Source organism: Trifolium pratense, linkage group LG5 (assembly GCF_020283565.1).
Source record: "Trifolium pratense cultivar HEN17-A07 linkage group LG5, ARS_RC_1.1, whole genome shotgun sequence".
Classification (NCBI taxonomy): domain Eukaryota; kingdom Viridiplantae; phylum Streptophyta; class Magnoliopsida; order Fabales; family Fabaceae; genus Trifolium; species Trifolium pratense.
In genome coordinates, this window is record NC_060063.1 from 2,407,836 (window position 1) to 2,428,220 (window position 20,385).

The 20,385-nt window shown below is 31.3% G+C and overlaps 1 protein-coding gene across 1 annotated transcript; it reads left to right on the top strand.

Annotated features, from left to right (window-relative positions):
• Positions 1–15,056: 15,056 nt before the first annotated feature.
• Positions 15,057–19,489, top strand: LOC123883027 (ATP-dependent 6-phosphofructokinase 3-like). Its single transcript, XM_045931712.1, has 14 exons — positions 15,057–15,193; positions 15,457–15,645; positions 16,123–16,169; positions 16,282–16,321; positions 16,449–16,511; positions 16,606–16,743; positions 16,831–16,989; positions 17,072–17,125; positions 17,234–17,302; positions 17,405–17,534; positions 17,654–17,919; positions 18,090–18,138; positions 18,256–18,410; positions 18,891–19,489. Exons 2-14 carry the CDS (start codon positions 15,553–15,555, stop codon positions 19,143–19,145), a joined length of 1,518 nt encoding a protein of 505 aa, XP_045787668.1. The 5' UTR covers positions 15,057–15,193; positions 15,457–15,552; the 3' UTR covers positions 19,146–19,489.
• The last annotated feature ends 896 nt before the right edge of the window (positions 19,490–20,385 follow it).

Sequence of the window (20,385 nt, forward strand, 5' to 3'; positions counted from 1 at the left end):
TTATTCTGTTTCGAATTTATACCGTTGAGATTATTCGTATTAATTCATCGCTTGTTTAAATTAATTCGAATAGAAATTGATACAACTTTTTGCGCTTAGCAATAGGGTTGATTGAATTTGTCATGATATTAACCGTGTTCTAGATGACGCTTGTTCACTACCCATGGTTAGTTGAACACATATGATGCTTAATCAAATGAATTTGTATAAAACTGATCGCCGCTTGTGTAATTAGTTTTATGATCAACCATGGCATAAACAATTGAATGAATATTTTCATGAACCTATGATAGAATCATAACGAGTTTCCTAAACTAGTGGATTGACTACTTTTTCTATTAATTGAAACCTTCGTGCATTATTTTCTAAAACAACAAACCCAAAACCCCCATAATTTCATTGTGTATCGTTCTTATTTTTGCTGATTATCAAATTAGAGGTCCTTGTGAGACGACCAAGGTTTAACTACCTTGCTACTACTTTTCTTAATTAAAACTTATTTTGATCACGAAACGACAGTGATCAGCCATCGTAAAAATTTAAGGATCATATAGAAAGAATGGGACTTGGTTCCTATATCTGATTTTCGTTATAATAACGTTTTTTTTTTTTTTATGAAACTCTATATATATATATATATATATATATATATATATATATATATATATATATATATATATATATATATATATGATATTTTCTCATATTTTAAGTTCTAAAGTGTACGTACACATTTGATTTTGAGAAATATCGCGTAAGTTTGAAACCTGAATAAACATAAATGTTATGAGTTTATTCATTAAGTTATATTCGGTTAGAGAATCGTTACATTGTGATACATAGAAGATAATACTCGATTTATAGAGGACCTATCGCTATGATCCATGTGTCTTGTTTCTTATTATTGTGAGTGAAAGAATATGTCGACCAAGTGGGAGAATGTTAGATTTATCTCCTTTTAATTTTCTTTATTTATTAATTTAAATAAGGGATAATTACTACTAAGTGCACATTGTGGTAATTATCCATTGAGCCTAAATTGTGGTTTTTATTCTTTCCCTCAAATATAGTAACCGCCCATAAAGATAGTATGACAGTTATGATTGCACTTAAGATATTTTTGTGATGGACAAAATTATAAATAGAGTGCAACCCTTGTTTTGGTTCCCTAAGCCTCATATCTCTATTCACTGACTTACACCATCTAAGGGAGATTGTAGAAGGTTTAGAAGAACCTCAACAACCTCAAGCAAGATCAATCCTCAACAGGAACAAGCTATAGCAATGGTGGGAGGTATTTCGGCTATTTAAATTCAATTTTGTTTCCGTTGTTTTAAGATAGAATTTCGTTTATGAATTTGTAGAAGTTCTAACATATCAAACTATTTTTTCTTCTTCTTTTTTACCTTTTAATTTTTATATGTGAACTTATAGTTATAGGACGTCATATAAAATGAAATTTTCTTTCTTTTCAAACAAATTTTTAATAGGTTAATGAGTGACTATTTATTTAAAGGATCCATATTCTTTACCATACTTAAACCAATTGGTTATGGATAAATATTTTTATTTATAATTATTGATTATTTTACTCTTATTGAACTCATTATTATTAGTTTAATACTAACAAGCTTTTTTGTAGTAATTATAGACTACTTGTATTATACTCCCTCCGGTCCTTTTTATAAGGAACACTTTGAAAAAATTACACAGATCAAGGAAGCACATTTAACATAGTTATTTTCATTTAATACTCTTATAAATTTAATTTTTTTCCATGTATACCCTTATTTAATTACTCTTTATTCAACTAACTTTACTTATTTTTAAATTCTCTCATAATAAATAAGGGAATAAGTGAAATTGAACATTTAAAACATTTGAAAATTGGTCAAAGTTTCTTATATAATGGACCAATTTTTTTTCTCCAAAGTGTTCCTTATAAAAAGGACCGGAGGGAGTATATTAATTTAATACCAAGTACTAACAAACTAAAACTTTTCATCTTTGCTTAAAATTTGTACAACACTATATTTCTTCATATAACAATGAAAAGTTAAACAGAACAAAAAGATATGAATGTGACTTAAATTATTTGGTGACCCAAAATATAGTTGAAGGGTGACAACTCCTTTGGTTTTCAATTCTCAGCTTATCTTGATTTATCTTTTTGGGGTCTAAGTCTCGGCTTATCTTGACAATCCATTCAAATAATTCATTGAGAGTTTATCAGGAGAAATTGAATAATTTAAGTAATTTAAGGGCATTGTCTTGAAAATGAATGACAAGAAAAGGAATTAAGTCAATTAACTTAGCTAGTAAGTTTGATCAAAGAAGGGTGGTTTTAAGTTGAAATTTTATTGGCTCCAATGTAATCAATGAAGATTTATAATATAGTTAAATATGTTTTTAATCTCTACATTTCAAACTTCTAAAAATAATCTTTATATTTTTTATATTATATTTTTAATTTCTTATATTCTGCGGTTTTTTTTTTTTTTTTTGAAGAAGAAGTTAAATTAGCCCACCCAAATTGGCGCCAGAGAGAATCGAACCTCAGACCTCAAGAGGAGCACACTCCCAGCTCTATTGTGAATAGTTTGTTAGTGAGTTTGACAATAGCAGCTCACATCAAAATAATAAAAAAGAGGAATTAACTATATGAGCAAATTATGAGCATGTACTTTAAAATTATAAAGGAATAGTATTTTACACTTGAGGACATTTTTATTTACACTTTTCATAGGGTTGAATAGATGATTTAATCAATTAATTATACTCTTTCCATATCCAATTTACTTTCTAAGCGACTTTAACCTTTTCTCCCTCACGGGCCGATATCTTACTTGGGGGGTATATATCTTAATTTATGTGACCATAATATCTTATGTTAGTTTTAATTAATTAATATTTCTTTCCATGTATTATGGTCACATAAATTAAAGATTTTCTTGAGTTATCTCATATTATAGGCCTAGCCATGTACCCAAAAAAAATTAGGTCTTAGCCAATTTGAATTTTTTCTTTAGTAGATAGACGAAATGATAAGTCATTGATTATTCAGACACAAAGTGGATGAACAGAGATTTGAACTCCATCATTACGTCCGAGTGTCCAACCTAACAATTTCAGCAAATCTGTCTGTTGAACTAAGATTTGTGGACAATCATTCCAACATTTAGATAAATGTGTTTCACCTTATTATCAATATACTATTGTAAAATATTTTTCAATAGGATAGAATGTATATACTATTGGAATATATCTTTCGATAGAATTGAAAGAATTTTGAGAAACAGAGAGAAGAACAATTTTTTTTTTTTTTTGGAAAAACAAATTTATTAAAGCGTGAATTAAAATTATGCACAACTCACTACTCTAAAACAACGAGACACTACATATACATAACAGAGAGAGGAACAATTACTAACTTTTTTTAAAGATTAATATTATAATGTGTTAAGATGATTAAATATATTCAACATTGATGTAATTTTGTTTTTTTTAACCTAGTGGTTATAAATTTTATCCTTAAAATGAATAAGTGAAGTGTCCGGGATTCGAACCTCAGTCCAACATATAAAATGAAATATCTCTACTAACTTAGTTAAACTCATGCGATCACATCGTTAAAGAAAGTGGCATTACCACGAGACCATAAAAACTTGGTTAGATGTAAAACTTATTTACATCTATATATAGCTATTATAAAACTCTTTTTTATTTTTTATTTTTTACATAGACTAAATACAAAGTCATCATAAACTCATATAAGTGAGAGAGTCGGAATTCGAATCTCAATTATAATATCCGGTCTAACAATTTCAGTATTTGTTTTTGCCAGTTAAACTTAGACTTGTATTCAACTATTATAAAACTCTTATCATTAATTACATGCATATAAAACTTTTTTACGACTTTACCCTTACATGGTACATGAGCTGTCACCAATATCAATAGGGTTAGCCATTTAGGTGTGGTGTGTGGTCATGTATCATTACTGCAGTATGGGTTTGAATTTAGGTACCATATGTATTAATTTGATCCTTTCCTTGTGGTTGTTAGCTCTTTGCTGTATTAAGATTCAACATATTATGGTATCCAGCATATATATACTATTGTTGGATTAACACTCACTTATCGAGTACTAATTAATTGGTACATACTTAATAATGTAATTTGTGATAATGATTGTTGCAAGGACAATTTGTGTGTGCTTAATATCCAATGAAGGATTTTTTTTGTCAGTGGTAACTGTGAAGAATTATCACTTCTAAAAAGTATATCATCTCAATTTAACACAATAGGATCTACCAATTTTTATTTATCTCAACCCAAGTTTACACCTGTCATGCCTCCTATGAATAAATATATTATGAAAAACATAGTTCATTACTGAGAGTGTAAATTCAATTTTCATTTTAATCAGTGAACCTTATAAAAATTTGGCCACCGTTTAAGATCATATTTTGATTGGTGCTAGAGCAACTATGACATAGTATTGATCAATCACATACACACACATACACAACACACACCGTAGAATTCTATAAAATTAAACATCTTTTTTCTTTTGCTTTTTTAATCACTCGCTCATATAGTATTTTATTTAAAATATTTTCTTAGGAGTGAATGAATGTTCATACTTTAACTTGTGAACAATGTTTCATTATAAAAAAAAAAAATAAAAAAATCATGGGAGGTGTGGAAAGGGTGAGGAGGACAAAAAAAAACTTGATTTTAATTATAAATGTTCACCAGTTACTTAAGTAGCAAACTGTTTTTCTCAGTTTTTACTACTTTACACACTTGCTACCTATTTTATGAGAGGGTAAAATTGGAAGTTTATGGGACGCAAAAAAGAAAAACTAGTTGGAGAATGTAGTAACCCATGAGCTAGCAAAGTGGGCTGCTGTTGAGCCCAATGGCCAATGGTCATCAAACTCGGAAATTTCTCAACGCACCCACCCACTTTCTCCCCCACTCCCCAAAAAATTCGGAAAACGTTTTCCGAATTTTTTATAGTGTAAATTTTACACTAAAAAACAGTTCGGAACGTATTTTCCGAATTTTTTTAGGTGCGCTAGGGAGTGGGGGAGAAATGTTAAGGTGCGTTGAGAAATTTTCCAACCCCAATGTATTTTGTACCATATTAAACTTACAGATTTTCCTAATTTGAGTTAATCACAAGAAGATAATAGCTTAGTTGGACCATGTTTGGTGTCATTTTGGTGATGAGAACGTTGTTTACGGTGAAATTAGACGATAAATTGTTTGTGATCTTGATGAAACGAGAAAACCATGTTGTGAAATTAATATTTATTATAATAATAATAATAATAATAATAATAATAATAATTATTATTATTATTATTATTATTATTATTATTATTATTATTATTATTATTATTATTATTATTATTATTATTATTATGTATTTCAAAAGTCTGTTGTTATTATGTCTATAGGACCTCAACATTCAGTTTCGATTATTCCACATGACCAAATATATATACGCAGAAAAGTATGGTGTAACACAGAAAAATATTATGCAGAACCAGTCTCTCCCACTCTCAAAACCAGACCACTATTGTTGCTATATTTCCTTCCCCATCATATGTTGAGTCTCTGAATTTAACATTAACCTGTTTCAAATAAATTCTTCTCGCTAATTATGTTACCTCGGATATGACTCATATTTGGGAAGGACCTGTTGAATCCTGGGGAATTTGCGCTTATGAGGCGGATAAATCCTTAAGGACAGTGCGATCAGCACGCCTCATGTATCATTTCTTTGTCTACGGTTTTGCAGCTGAGGATGGTTCGGTTCGTCGTTAGCAACATCAAATATTAAAGATAAGTTTACTGATATTTGATCTCTACTTTCTTTTATTATCATTAGTATTTATTTGATTACTTAAATTTATATGTTGTTTATTATCTGAGTACAAGGACGGAACCAGGTAGTGAAGAAAAGGGGCAGCCGCCACCCCATCATACATATAGTAGTAGTATACTATCCTATGTAACATATATATTGCCACCCCTGTTATTAAAAAAAAAATTAGTAGTCTGTCACCCTTCTTGTTGGTCCACTCAATCTTTTATAAAGATATACAAGTGTGCTTATAAGATAATAATATTTGTTAACTATTTTAATTTAAGTCTCGTGAACCTAGCTCAGTTGGTATAACATTTCTTATATATGTAGGACGACGGGGTTTAAATTTTGTTCATCCCCCCACTTAACCAGTAGACTACTTGAAAATATAACCATAGTAAAGTAAATAAGTAACCACTTAGACACTAAACTACTTTACCAAACACTTTAATTTCATTCTACTAGATTTTCTAAGCATGGTTATTTTAATATGTTATAATCTAAAAAAAACACGGACACTCTTTGAATTAGACGTATCCTAGTGTCCGATACCGATACAACACTGACACTCTTTAAATGGGCTGACGAGCAGAATGATTAATGTCATAATGAGAGCAATTTGAATCTTCATTGTTGCTTGCTTCCGCTTCTTGCTTGTATATCGTATATAACAGTGATTTTGCGAGTACAATATGGAAATATTTTGATCCTAATTAGATGATATAGGCTTCAAAATGTTATGCCTCTATATAACTATGTTATTCTGTTTTATAGGGCAATTAGTAGTATGTTATTGTTTATAGGACAATTTGATGCACAAATCCTAACACAACGGGAAAAAATGTCGAAATTGCTAGTGTCGGACTTCAGGACCGGGATTCGAACCTCGGTCACTCCACTTTGTGTGTGTGAGTTTTCAATGACTTTGTCATTTCGTCTAACAAAAACAAAAAAGTACACTTACAATTTTATCTTATGGAAAATGATAAAAGGTATGAAGTAGTCAAAGCAAGAAATACAAGAAGGCTTATTTTCATGAACACATACCCCCCATAAAAGCTACTTCACTAATTAAAAAACGACACCTCATGTTTCTTGCAATTCTTAAAACATACATAGCTCAAATTAAAAAGGAAGGTTGTGAACTGACTTTTGGAACATGAGAATTTATTTTGTCATCCTAATAATTTCTCGTGCTCCTTATATGTTTCTAATTTTATCATTCCGCTATTTAGGAAACAAACATTATAGCGATGAGAAATTTGTGAAAAAACACCCCCTTACATGAAATTCAATATTTTAAATGTCAACTATTTAAGTAGCGGATTCTGTCCGCTACCTAAGTAGCGGACGTTATAAAAACGAGAAATTTGAGGAAAAACACCATTCTAACATAAAATTTTTAAGATTTTAAACGTTACCTACTTAAGTAGCAGACACTACTACAGTTGTGACTTTTAGTAACACCGACTTGTAACATTGATAAAATTGTTACTGAAACTAGTGATTATGTAACATTTGTCAAAAAGTGTTACATGGATTACTCTGAATTTGACTTTCTATTGCTAACGGTGTTTATAATTTGCCTTTTTAAATAAATTTCAATTTGAACTCTTTTAACTTTCTCTCGACCGTCATGAAACGAAGAAGCAAACGTCAGAAGCAAAAATGACGTGATTTCAATTCTCTCTCAGAAGCAAAATCCCTAACTCGATTCGGTTTACTCTCCGATTCAAGTTTCAATCCTCTCTCTTGATCATGAATCCCTAATTTCTTAGGTTGACTTATGATTAAGAGAGGAATTTAAACTTTAATCTTTTATATCTCAATTATCAAACCGAAATCTCTTAAGTGAAAGTTAATTGAACTATTATTCCTAGATCGATGATTCATCTTTATTCTCATAGTAAAATGAATTATTGGAATCATCACATAATTGGCGAAATCATGCAAAGCATTACATACAAGGAATAATTGACCGAAACTAACTTCATAATTCATTAATATATCAATAAGGATCACATGGTTCAAGAGAAATTATAATCAGAACCCCCTAAGGATCAATCATAAGAATTTAGCCAGACATGATAAATTCATAAATTACATCAATAAGATTGAAGGAAAGCATAATTACAAGAAGAATTTGCATGTGTTTTCCACACTTGAATCCTTTGCTTGACTTCCTTTCTAAACGCATAAATCCACCGTCAAAAGTTTGTCTTCGATCCGTAATTTCGTAACCTAATTATGCAGCTGCATTTTAAATTTATTGAAGCAAAATTCCGCACCTGAGCTGGGCGCAGGAATCCTGAGCTGGGCTCAGATGACAGTTTGCTCAATTTTTCTTCTTTTCTTGTGATTCAATCAATCTTGTACTTCAATGCATTTTCTTCTTTTTTTTTTTTTATGTTGAAAACATGGTAAAAACATACTGATTTGCTTGCATTTGCTTGAAAAAGATAGTAATAACATGAAGTCATCATTTTATTTCCTCTATTTTTTTCTTCACCAACTAAATGAAAATAAGGAAGGGACTACATTGTTCTTGTTTATTTTTCTCAAGGATAAAAAATTATTTTTATTTTTAATTTCTCAAAGACTAAAATGAGTCTTCACTCTAAATAGAAAATATACCAACATATACCATCGATTATATAAATTAAAATTATATGTTATTGACTACTTTTTCTATTAGAATAAAGAAGACAACAACTCATGGTTATCTACCTTTATCACTCTCACAACCATAATACATGCAAACTACATTACCATGCATATGTTAATGTAGCATTTTGGTTGGCTATCAAAGCAAACAAATTTAGTAGTAATTTACTAGTATGAAAAAGTATCACTAACCATGATATTAAGCTCAAGTGATTAATAATATGTGGTCTTGGAAACTCAATTGGACGGCAGCACTATGCAGATATTGAATCTTTCAATGAATTGCATCAATTGCTTGAACAGGTTCGGCCTAACAGATCACGTGTAGGTACTGCTCTGGATACACATACAGTGACAACATTGAAAAGATTATGGAAGAACAATGTTCCATCAAAAGTTAGCCTTTTCGGTTGGCGGTTGTTACTTGAAAGGCAATCATAGCAAGCGAATCTGTCATATAATTTGGTTGGCGACGACGTGGAGTATTTGGCGTACGTGTAATAACATTATTTTTAGAGGAGACTGTGTCAATATATCATCTTTAGTGGAACAAATTATTTATTTTTCTTGATTTTGGTTTATAGGTCGAATAAGGAACAATGTTAATTTAACTTTCTCTGACTGGCGTAATAATCATTTAGATTGTTTTCAACGCATCTAAAGTGATATATTCTTAATCGTAAGGGTTGAGTACCCCTTGTACTCCTTATAATTCATTTTTTGCTTATAAAAAAAAGAAGCTCAAGTGATTAATAAATTCTCCCTATAATGGATCATTGGGATAATTTAAATTCGATTTTTTGTAGGAATAATTATTATCTAGACTTTCCTAATTTCGCGGCTGAACTTTGAATTACCGGGATCTCTTTCCCTGAGAATCAGATGGCTAATACAAAAAAATAAAATGGATGGCTTGGATTAGCTGGGCGGTGTCACTCACTAAGGCATGCATCAGCATGTAAGCTTAGGGACCATAGTTAATGTTCTTTACCTTATTGGTACACATAGTTTTGTGTCAACGTCCATGAAAACGAACCCTGTTCTCACGTACGAATGATCTCACTCACTTGGGACCTTCCAAGTGCTTTTTTTTTCTATGGCATCATTTTTATTTTTATTTTCTTACAAACAATTTATTATTATTTGAACATATCATAAACTTCATGTGATTCAATACCTGTGCTGTGTCGATTTAGAATGCGACCTTGCACGCGGGAATAACTAATTATTTTCAAATACATTGCATAAGTCATGCCCTTTATCATTCATCAAAGTTCCTTGAAAATAATTTAGTCTATATAAATAAAATATTGACAAAAAAAGTCTATGTAAATTAAATTCAGCGACTTTGATTTTTTTTTTCTTTGTCAAATAGTCTAATGACTAGAAATTCACTTTTTGAAATAAAGAAGTGATAGTATTAAAGTTCGAATTCCAGTTCATGAATATTATATACAATGTCCGTCCACCAATCGAACTTAGTTTACGGGAATAACGACTTTTGTTTTTTACTCTCAAACCAATTTATTCTTGTTAGCATCTCATGCGTCTAAGTCCCTTTCATGTGGACTTATATGTAGTTGACCAATTTAAGTTCCATTCTGCTTAGTTATTAGGCTTTGCTTTCTTAACTTTCTTGGCACATGCCCTTTTGACATTGGTCCTAGCTAGCTAGTCCTTGAAGCATTTAACTAGTGTCCTTATTTATTATGTCCTCATCATTTTCCCCCTCTTCATGTGAATTCAATCTCATATTAAAATCTTCATCACTTACATCAAAAGGAGATCAATCGGCATCATATTCCAACTCATGTAAGTTTAAGAACAAACCTTACTGCATGACATTGATAATTAATAATATTAATTTTTTATTGAGAAAATAATTAATGATATTATGTTCTCGACTTCTTTGGACAACTTTTAATTATATGGTTGCTCATATATCATGAAAAGTGTGAATGTGATCACAACTTCAACTAATTCTCATATACAGGAGTTAGGTAATTTTTGTTTTCTGTCCTTTTCTTTTTGTTTCCGTTTTGTAACTAAAAAAATTGGGCAACATTGTTTTATTTTTGCGGGAAATTATATATTAAGAACAGTGACATGTACCATGCGTAACAAGGTTTTCCCTTTTACAATATTTTATTTTGGGTAAGACTTCTTTAATTATATTATTATATGTTTTTTGACAGTACATCATCCATCCAATAATTTAAGTAAAAAAAATAAAAAATCATCCATCCAATAATTTTTAATTATTGAATTAAATTTGCTTCCCCAGATCGATGTCTATATCAACAATAATGAATTGTAAAAATTGTTATAATAATACTCTATAACATCAGCTCACAATTTCTGATAGTTATTTTAAAATTTATATATTCACTGAAAATTTTATATACTATACTATTATAATAAAATCCTATAATTAGTCAAAACAAATATTAAAAAATCCTGTATTATCAAATGAGAATCAGATAAGGCAACATTATGTACTAATTTTTTTACTTTTATTTTTGTCCTTTCAGAATTCGAATTGCTGATACATACATTAAGTAAAGCTAATTAAGAATAAACCATGAGTGAATATATACAAAACCTGTTGAATTAATCTCTAAACTAATAAAAATTTGTTAATTTGGTTCCTATAACATCTTTATAGAAAGACTAAATTATGTTTTTTTATATAGTTTAGAGACTAATTATTATATTTACATTATATAAAATTGAAGTGGTGATAATTCAAGATTAAATTGATGGTTTATACAGAGAGTAATGTAGGGAGTTGAGAATATATAATCCAATTTTAATGTGATAAATTGGTCATTGTGATTTTGAAGCAAAAATATAAGTTCATGTTAAGAAGTCTCACACGCGAGATGACCTTGATATGTGTTTATAAGTGAGGGTAATCCTCATCTTATAAATCGATTTTGTAAGGATGAATTAGGTTCAATATGCAATTGTATGATGATATCAAAGTCTCTTCACGATCCTTTGGGCCGCTGCAATCAGGTTTATGATCGGATCATCCACCATTTATATCTGCGCTGGAAGCCCAACAGTGTTGGGTGCGAGGGGGTGTGGACAATTTTCACCTTACATGTCGGTCATTTTGTAAGGATGAGTTAAGCCTAATATACAATTCTAAGATTGTATCAGAGCCTCTCCACAATCTGTTGAGCTGCCTGCAATCAGGTTTCTGATCGGGTCATCTACCATTTATATTTGCACCCCAAGTCTAACAATGTTGGGCGCGAGGAGGTGTGTTAATTAAGAAGTCTTAGATCGCTTGCGTGATGACTTGAATATGTGTTTATAAGTGAGGGGGTGTGTTAAGATGTCATTTGTTGTGTAAAAATATGCCACATTTTAAGGAATTGAAATTTTAGTATTAGCACATTATTTTAGGATGGGAATTCAACCCTTATTAATTCTACGAGTACACACAAAAAACATCCATATTGAGTAACGTATAAACTCGCACAAGAGTATAGATCCATGTATAGGTAATTATTCGCAAAATTAAGCGGATATGAGCATGGCCGACTCATATGCATGTGTCACATGGGTCATTGCATAGGACTTCATGAAAATGGGGTCTCAACAAAAAGTTATAGGGTAGTAGTGTTCATAAATGAGGGGTACAAAAATGAGGAATTGTGTGCCTCAAAATAAAGGATTATGGAATTCAAGTATTTGAGATTCTCTTTATTTTAAAATGAAAGATTTATTAGTTAACTCACTTGGGTTGATGCATTGGTATTGGCTTGGGACCTGGGAGTGTGCTCCTCTTGAGGTCTGAGGTTCGATTCTCTCTGGTGTCAATTTGATTGGGCTAATTTAGCTTCTTAAAAAAAAAGATTTATTAATTAAAAAAAGTCATAAAATAGATTATTCTATTGTGAATGGTCCTAAAGATAAATTTTCTAGACACTCCATAACTAATTGATATACTATAGTTTTATCAAACGTAGAGATTGACAACATTAAATTGGTGTGATTGAGACTGTGACTTCAAGTAGGATTCATAACTCAATTCTCAGTATTGAGGTAGGAGGGGTGAGAGTGGAAGGGATATTAAGGGTGTACAAGAAGTTGTCTTTAAGCAGTTTGAATCACATTTCAAATCTCACATGATTGGATAATCTCCAGTTTCATTAGATTAATTAAAAAAGATGATATTGTGAATTGATTAGAGTCACTCATAAAGAAGAGATCAAACATGTTTGAGATTGTGAATCGTGATAGCTTCAAAATTTCTGACCTAGATGATGTTAATTTTGTATTCTTAAAAGTCATTAGCTAGACTTAAGAAGACTGTTAGGGCATCTTATATGAGATGTGGAATCTATCATCCGTCTTCTTCCTCTTCTTTGTTAAGAATCCCATGAACTTGAGGAAGAGAGGATGTTGCTTCCATATCTTCTTCAGCTTGATGGTAGCGAACAAAACACAAATCATGTCGATGACTTTATCAATTTCTGCTTTTTCCTCGGCTTTGTCGCTAGGATACTCTTTTTGTTGGAGATCTTGCTCTTGAATCTTCCTTGGTTGGGGTTCAGCTCCCCTATAGAAATTTTCATCTCGTACATTTGACGTTGGTTTTATAGCTTCTGCATCACGTCGGTCTATTTCTATTTCAACCAATTGTCTTTCCACATCATATACTTTCTCAACTTGATCACCACATTGAGCTTCAATTTTATCGATGGAAGCTTGATCGGTGGCCAACATTTCATACTCTGGAGAGAGCATGTATTCAGGTTCCTGTAGAAACTTTTCGTTTTCCATTTGTTGAGACACATAATCTTGAAAAAGTTTGTCTTTATCCTCCTCTTTATCTTCTTCATTATGTGCTTCTTCCACATAGTTAGTTATTAGCACAAGTTCCTTTTTCTTCATTTGATATCAATGCACGACTTGCTTCTAAGAATGACTTTCCAAAGATGATAGGCATGTCCTTATCTTCATTACCTATAATGACAAAGTCTACCAGAATAAATAGGTTATTGACTTTGACAGGCACATCTTTTAGGATACCTCATGAGAAGATTGTGACGTGATCGACCAGGTAGTTCTCGTCTTTGTACGCTAGTGTCATGAGTGTGGTTTCCAGCTTCCAAGGATCTGTCATTAACCTGTTTACAAGAGATAGAGTCATTACATTTATGTTAGTGTTTAGGTCACATAATGCTTCCTCAATATCTGCCTCCCCAATAGAACAAGGTATTGGGAGACTTTTGAAGTCGTCCCGCTTTTGTTGAGGCTTTTTTGTGAGAACTTCGCTACATCCTTCAGATAGGAATATCTAGTCATCTAGTTGTTGCTTTTCTTTTAGTGAACTTGTTTCTAACTCCTTCAATGTGTAATGCTTTACGATTGAAGCAATGTAACCATATATTGTGGGAGTTTAATATGTTATACTAGACTCAACTTCTCTTAGTTTTTTTTCTTGTGCTAAATAAGAAAAAGATTGACAAAAAAAAATATATAACTAAATTTAAACGGGAGAGATCAAATTATAATGACATAACATTTGAGTAATATTACATCTCTCAATAATATTTTAATGAATACAAATTTTATAAAATTCACCAATAGATTGAAATTAAGTTTATATAATATAGATCATTCATAAAATATTTTAAATAAATCTAAAATAATTTGATGTATATTATTGAGAATCATTAAGATTAACACTATTCAATAAAAAAATATAAACTCTTAATTGTGGTCGAAGCAAATTACTAATGAATCTTCATAAGAGAACAATGAATCTCTCCATAAAAGAATATACCAAACACACAAAGTGATTTTTTTTCAATTGAATTTTCTACATACACAATAATCATTCATCGAATCTCTAACGGTTTTTTTAAGTAGTCCAAATTCGAAATAATCTTATAAAAGACAATTTTAATTTTGGTAATAATATAAAAATACATTTCTTTTTTAAGGAAAAATAATAATTTTTATTGTACAATACATTGAACAACAACAATAAAATAGAAGAGGGAATTTTTTTTCTTTGGTTTCAATCACTAGTATCCGGTCAACTAGACATCTGGTTTGGGGATCAGTTCTGACTTCCAGTAGTTTAAGCCTCCTCCCGATTGCAGTTGCAGAAAATTGAACCGTGGTCCTTCCTACTAAGGGCCCGTTTGGATTAGCTTATTTTGAGCTTACAGCTTATGCAGTTTTTATGTATTATTATAAGTTTGTCAATGTAGTTTATGATAAAGTAGCTTATAAAAATACAATTTTATAAAATAGCATAAAACCTAATTTATATCGCATAAGCTCAAAAATAAGTTAATCCAAACGACCATAAGTTCAACATCGATCACCACTAAACCAATTAACGATCAATTATTCAACATGGATTTTGACCATCCAACAAAATTTTAATAATATTGATCAGATTAATTTACTCAAATGAACGGTTGTGATTTCACTCTGTTTCTTACAACCTTTTTAACTTATTTGTCAAGACAGGAAATAAAAGCACAAACAAGGCAATAAATTTGGAATCTCCGAAGGTTTATTCTAGAACAGAACATAAGCCACCAGTATTGTTATCACTCTTTTCCACGCACCTTCTCCTCAAAACAAACATCAACCAAAACCACTTCTTTGTACTATGTACGTATATGTCAAAAACCAACTAAATTATTTTCTTTTTCTTTATTTTTTCACCTTTCTTTTCCTCTTTTATTAATATTATATTATTGCTACATGTGATTAATGATCATGAAATACATTTCAATTTGGTGCCACCAATTTTGATTATTGGTCAACCTCAACACAACTATTTACTATAAATTCAAACCGTTTTTCTTTCTACTCAACTATTATTTAATCAAATACTTATACTACTCTTCTTTTTGATTGATTCAATTTTGAAGGGATCATTGATATTTCGTTCTATTACAAACAAAAATCATCATCAACAACAAAAAAAACAAGAATTTTCGAAGCTGGGTTCTGAAGCTGTTAAGAAAATGGGTTTAACTGAACCTAAGGTTGTTACTGGTCCTGGTGGTTATGTTCTTGAAGATGTTCCTCATTTGTCTGATTACATTCCTAATCTCCCTGTAAGTTTTTCTGCTTTTCTCTAACGCTACTTTTCACTTTCTTGCTCAATCATTAATCACTTTGTTTTTTAATGTTTTTGTCTTACAATAATAATTGTAAAATAAAAAAACAAGGTACTTTTAATATTCTTGTTCTTTCTGCCGACATAAAAAAATTAGCTTTTTTTTTTAATTAATTATGTTGGAATTTTTTGTGTTTGCTTTTTCTACTTAGAAATCAGACTTGAATAATTGGATGCAAAAATTTTAATTTTTTTTAACTGTATAATTTTTTATATTTTTTTGGGATTTTGTTTATCAATTTTAGTGCAGGGTGGAAAAGATTAAAGTTTTCATTTTTTTTTTATAATAATTGTTTTTGGTTAAGGAAAAATGATCAATGGATGATGAGTACTATGATCATGATGTATAAGTTTTTTTGGGGGTTAGTTGATTAACTATTAATATATGGTTTAATTCTGATTGGTGTTATTGCAGACATATCATAATCCTTTGCAAGACAACCCTGCTTACTCAGTTGTTAAGTGAGTTTTTTATTTTTTTGATGATTTTGATTTGTGTGGTGATTTTGTTTTTTGTTTTTTTACTTAAATTTCTTGATTGATAAACTGAATTTTACTTTTTGTACTTTTTCAGACAGTATTTTGTGCATGTTGATGACACAGTTCCTCAAAAGGTTGGTATACATTGATTGATCCAAAATTTTATGATCAAGAGGTTTTTGTGAAGTTGGTTGAAATGGATTGTTTCATTTATTTTTTCGATTTATTTATTTATTTCGATTTTGTTTTGACTCATGACAGGTTGTTGTACACAAAGATGGTCCAAGGGGAGTACATTTTCGTCGAGCTGGTCCGCGTCAGAAGGTATGTTTTCAATGATATGTGAATTTATTTCAACAATTATTAATATTTTGTGTGCCTAATTTTTGTATATTGCATTTCGAAATCGGGAATTCAGGTGTATTTTGAATCAGATGAAGTTCAAGCTGCTATTGTTACATGCGGAGGTCTTTGTCCTGGACTCAATACTGTGATAAGAGAATTAGTTTGTAGCTTACACCATATGTATGGCGTAACTCGAGTTCTCGGAATCGAGGTACATTGATGTTTATGACATTAACTCACATCCTTCAATTCATGGATGTTTATGACGATAACCTAAGAAAATGTTTTTGATGTGAAGGGAGGATATAGAGGCTTCTATGCTCGCAATACAATCACTTTATCTCCTGCGAGTGTTAATAATATTCACAAGCGTGGAGGAACTATCCTTGGTACTTCTCGAGGTGGACATGACACTAATAAGATTGTTGACAGTATTCAAGATCGGGGAATCAACCAGGTTTGTATTTCTTTCTATACACCGATTTTTTTTTTTTTGTGTGTATGTACATCAGATTAATTAACATGCTTCTGAATTTCAGGTTTATATAATTGGAGGAGATGGAACTCAGAGGGGTGCATCTGTAATTTTCGAGGTAACGATAATTTAAATGAGACTATGAATCTTGTCGAGTTTTTGGTTTAAGGAATGTATTATATGAAACTAATAATTTATTAATAGTTCAACTTGATTATCGATACAGGAAGTCAGAAGGCGTGGTCTCAAATGTTCGGTTGTCGGAATTCCCAAAACCATTGATAACGATATCCCGGTAAGTCCGTTTTTATTGCATATAATTATAATCCATTTATTAGAACTCATTAGCATCACTAACTTGGTAAGTTTCTTCAACTGTCTCGTTCTTTCTTAACAGATTATCGATAAGTCCTTTGGCTTTGACACTGCCGTTGAGGAAGCTCAGCGTGCTATAAATGCAGCACATGTTGAAGCTGAAAGTTTTGAAAATGGAATCGGTGTGGTCAAGCTGATGGGTCGCTATAGTGGTAAGTTATTGTTGGTGTTTTGCGATACACTATTTAATACAAAATGTTGTTAAGTAGTGACTATAGCAGCGATATAGCCAGTTACGTACCACAATTGACAACATTGATTCAATGTGCAGGATTTATTGCAATGCATTCTACTCTTGCAAGTAGAGATGTCGACTGTTGCTTGATTCCGGAGTCACCGTTTTACCTAGAAGGTCCTGGTGGACTTTACGAATATATAGACAAAAGACTCAAGGAAAACGGTCACATGGTTATTGTGATTGCTGAAGGAGCGGGACAAGAACTTCTTTCTGAAAGCAACCAATCTGCCAAAAAACAGGATGCTTCTGGAAACACACTTCTTAAAGATGTCGGACTTTGGATCTCCCAAAGTATTAAGGTTTGATTCTCATTTGTTCTATTTGTAGTCGATGCATCAAAATCACCTATGTTATAGTGCAATGGTGTCGTTATTTCAAAATACTGATTTGATATAAGTGGTCAAAAGTATACCATTATCGATTATGAAGATATTTTCTACTGCTTACTTTAAGTATTTTGATCTTCCAGGAACATTTCGCGAAAGAGAAGACGCTTCCTATAACTCTCAAATATATAGGTTTGTGAAAATTTAAATTCATAAAGAATTACGTGCTTACTCACATACATGCATAGACACTCAAAAGAGAGATTACTAATTGAAAGAATATATTGCTTTCTCTTTTCTGCGTTACAGATCCAACCTATATGATCCGAGCTGTTCCAAGTAATGCTTCTGACAATGTTTACTGCACACTTCTTGCCCAAAGTGCTGTTCATGGAGCAATGGCGGGTTACACTGGCTATACAAGTGGACTTGTCAATGGAAGACAGACTTATATACCCTTCTACGTAAGTTCGTTGATCATTATATTTGTTGGTTTTAATATATAATATCACGAGTGTTCGTGGTTAGGTTTAAACAAAACCCTGAACCGTTACAACAGTTTGATAAAACTGAACTGAACTATTAATGGTTCATCCCTAACCAATTCGAATTGGTATTATAGTTTGGTGCACCGGTTGTGTTTCTGAACTGGAACTACCTTTACAAATAATTGAACTGCACCTTTTCGAACCAAAGTGATTCTTTGCGAACTAAACTGTACCAAATTGTTCGCATTAACTGATATTAGGATAGTTCATGAAATCAGCTGTGCTACAGGCTGGTGTTTTTCAATGTAGTTCGGTTCGGTTTTTGAATTATTTTTTTAACACTCCTACATAGCATTTGTATGGTAACTTTAAGATGTTATATTAGTATTTATCAAATATTGCTGTAAGCATGGTGCTCTTTTGGCTAACTCTATATTTTGTTGCAATGTTATGCAGAGAATCACAGAAAGACAGAACAATGTTGTCATAACTGACAGAATGTGGGCCAGGCTGTTATCTTCGACAAATCAACCTAGTTTCATGGAGGTCAAGTCTTCCGATGAAGACATAAAAGAAGAAAACTCATTTGATCAGTTGGAAGATGTTCATTGTTCAGAAGACCATTTGGTTGATGATATCAGCAGCAACCCGGGATTCATAGCTCCGATTACAGTACCCATATCGCGTACGGGCTTGAAATCTGGTATTTAAAAATATTCAAGTTAGCAGATGGTTGTTGTTCAGAAGATACCTCGGTTGATGAAATCACCCGCATTTGCTTTCTAATTGTTATTTTTCGTTCTGTTATCGATGCTTTATAAGCAGTATATATCATAGAGTTATCAATTTTTGTCCTTCCATGTCCATAAGAGATGGCTGTGGAAATCTCAGCCTGACATGATCCTTATATTAGTTAATGTTGTTACTTTGTATGCTCAATAATTTGAATTGATTCTGCTTTGTGCAGAAATGAACTTTGTTAGTTTGAATGTATTATCAATGACTCGACTCGCTCAGTGGTCTACTTGAATAATATAGGAAAGAATTTCCAAGAATTTTTGTCCGTTGGATTGATCTAATGATTGAGAACTCGAGTTATAAATAGCTCACATTACAGGGGTGTAAAGACCTATTAACCCTATTTTTTATTTGTTAGACTGGTTAAACATTTGAAATTTGACCGGAGAAGTTGCAAAGGAAATAAGTTTACATACGGATCAGGATCCCTTGCTGTAATGAAATCATGGAATTACACGGTTTTAATCTCAACTGTAGTTCTCCGATTCAATGACTCCAAATACGCAGTACAAAATTATGCAGTTACATGTTATTAATCTCGGTCGTAGATCTGCAATCCAATGGCTCCAAATGCATATCCTAGTTTTTTTAGTCTCGACCGTTCATTTTAGACTGGATAGTCCAGATCAGTTACTGTGTGACGCAATGCAATAACAGGTCAATAAATTTGTTTGACGTTGAATTTCTATGATGAATTCAAGGTTGTTAACTTCTAAAAATTGGGCTTATGAAAAATAGAACTTCTAGAAATTGAGAAGTTTGTATGACCGAATTTTACTGTGTGCACATGACATGTTGCATCTTCTAACTGCAGTGAAATCAACATCCACATGGACTGGAAATTCTAAAAACCAAGAAAAATATTTGACATCATTCAATCAGATTTTGGTAAAAGTAATATTAAATGATTAAAATAATAGGAGCTACTTATCTAGGAACAATCAATATTTGTATTTATTCTAAAAAAATTGGTAAAAGAACCTTTCATTATTTAATAGAGCTGATAGAATATCAAGTAACATGACCACATGATTGATATTCATTTTGCATGAGGAGGTGAATATGCAAATAGCTAAGGAAGAATATATTTTATTGACTTATGAAAAAGTAAAAGTTAGATATTACTATTCATGTAAAAGTTATTGTTGTTGGG

Coding starts and splice junctions, on each gene's coding strand:
- LOC123883027 (XM_045931712.1), top strand. CDS start 15,553: ATGGGTTTAACTGAACCTAAGGTTGTTACTGGTCCTGGTGGTTATGTT. Junction 15,646..16,122: donor ATTACATTCCTAATCTCCCT/GTAAGTTTTTCT, acceptor GTGTTATTGCAG/ACATATCATAATCCTTTGCA. Junction 17,920..18,089: donor GGATCTCCCAAAGTATTAAG/GTTTGATTCTCA, acceptor TTGATCTTCCAG/GAACATTTCGCGAAAGAGAA.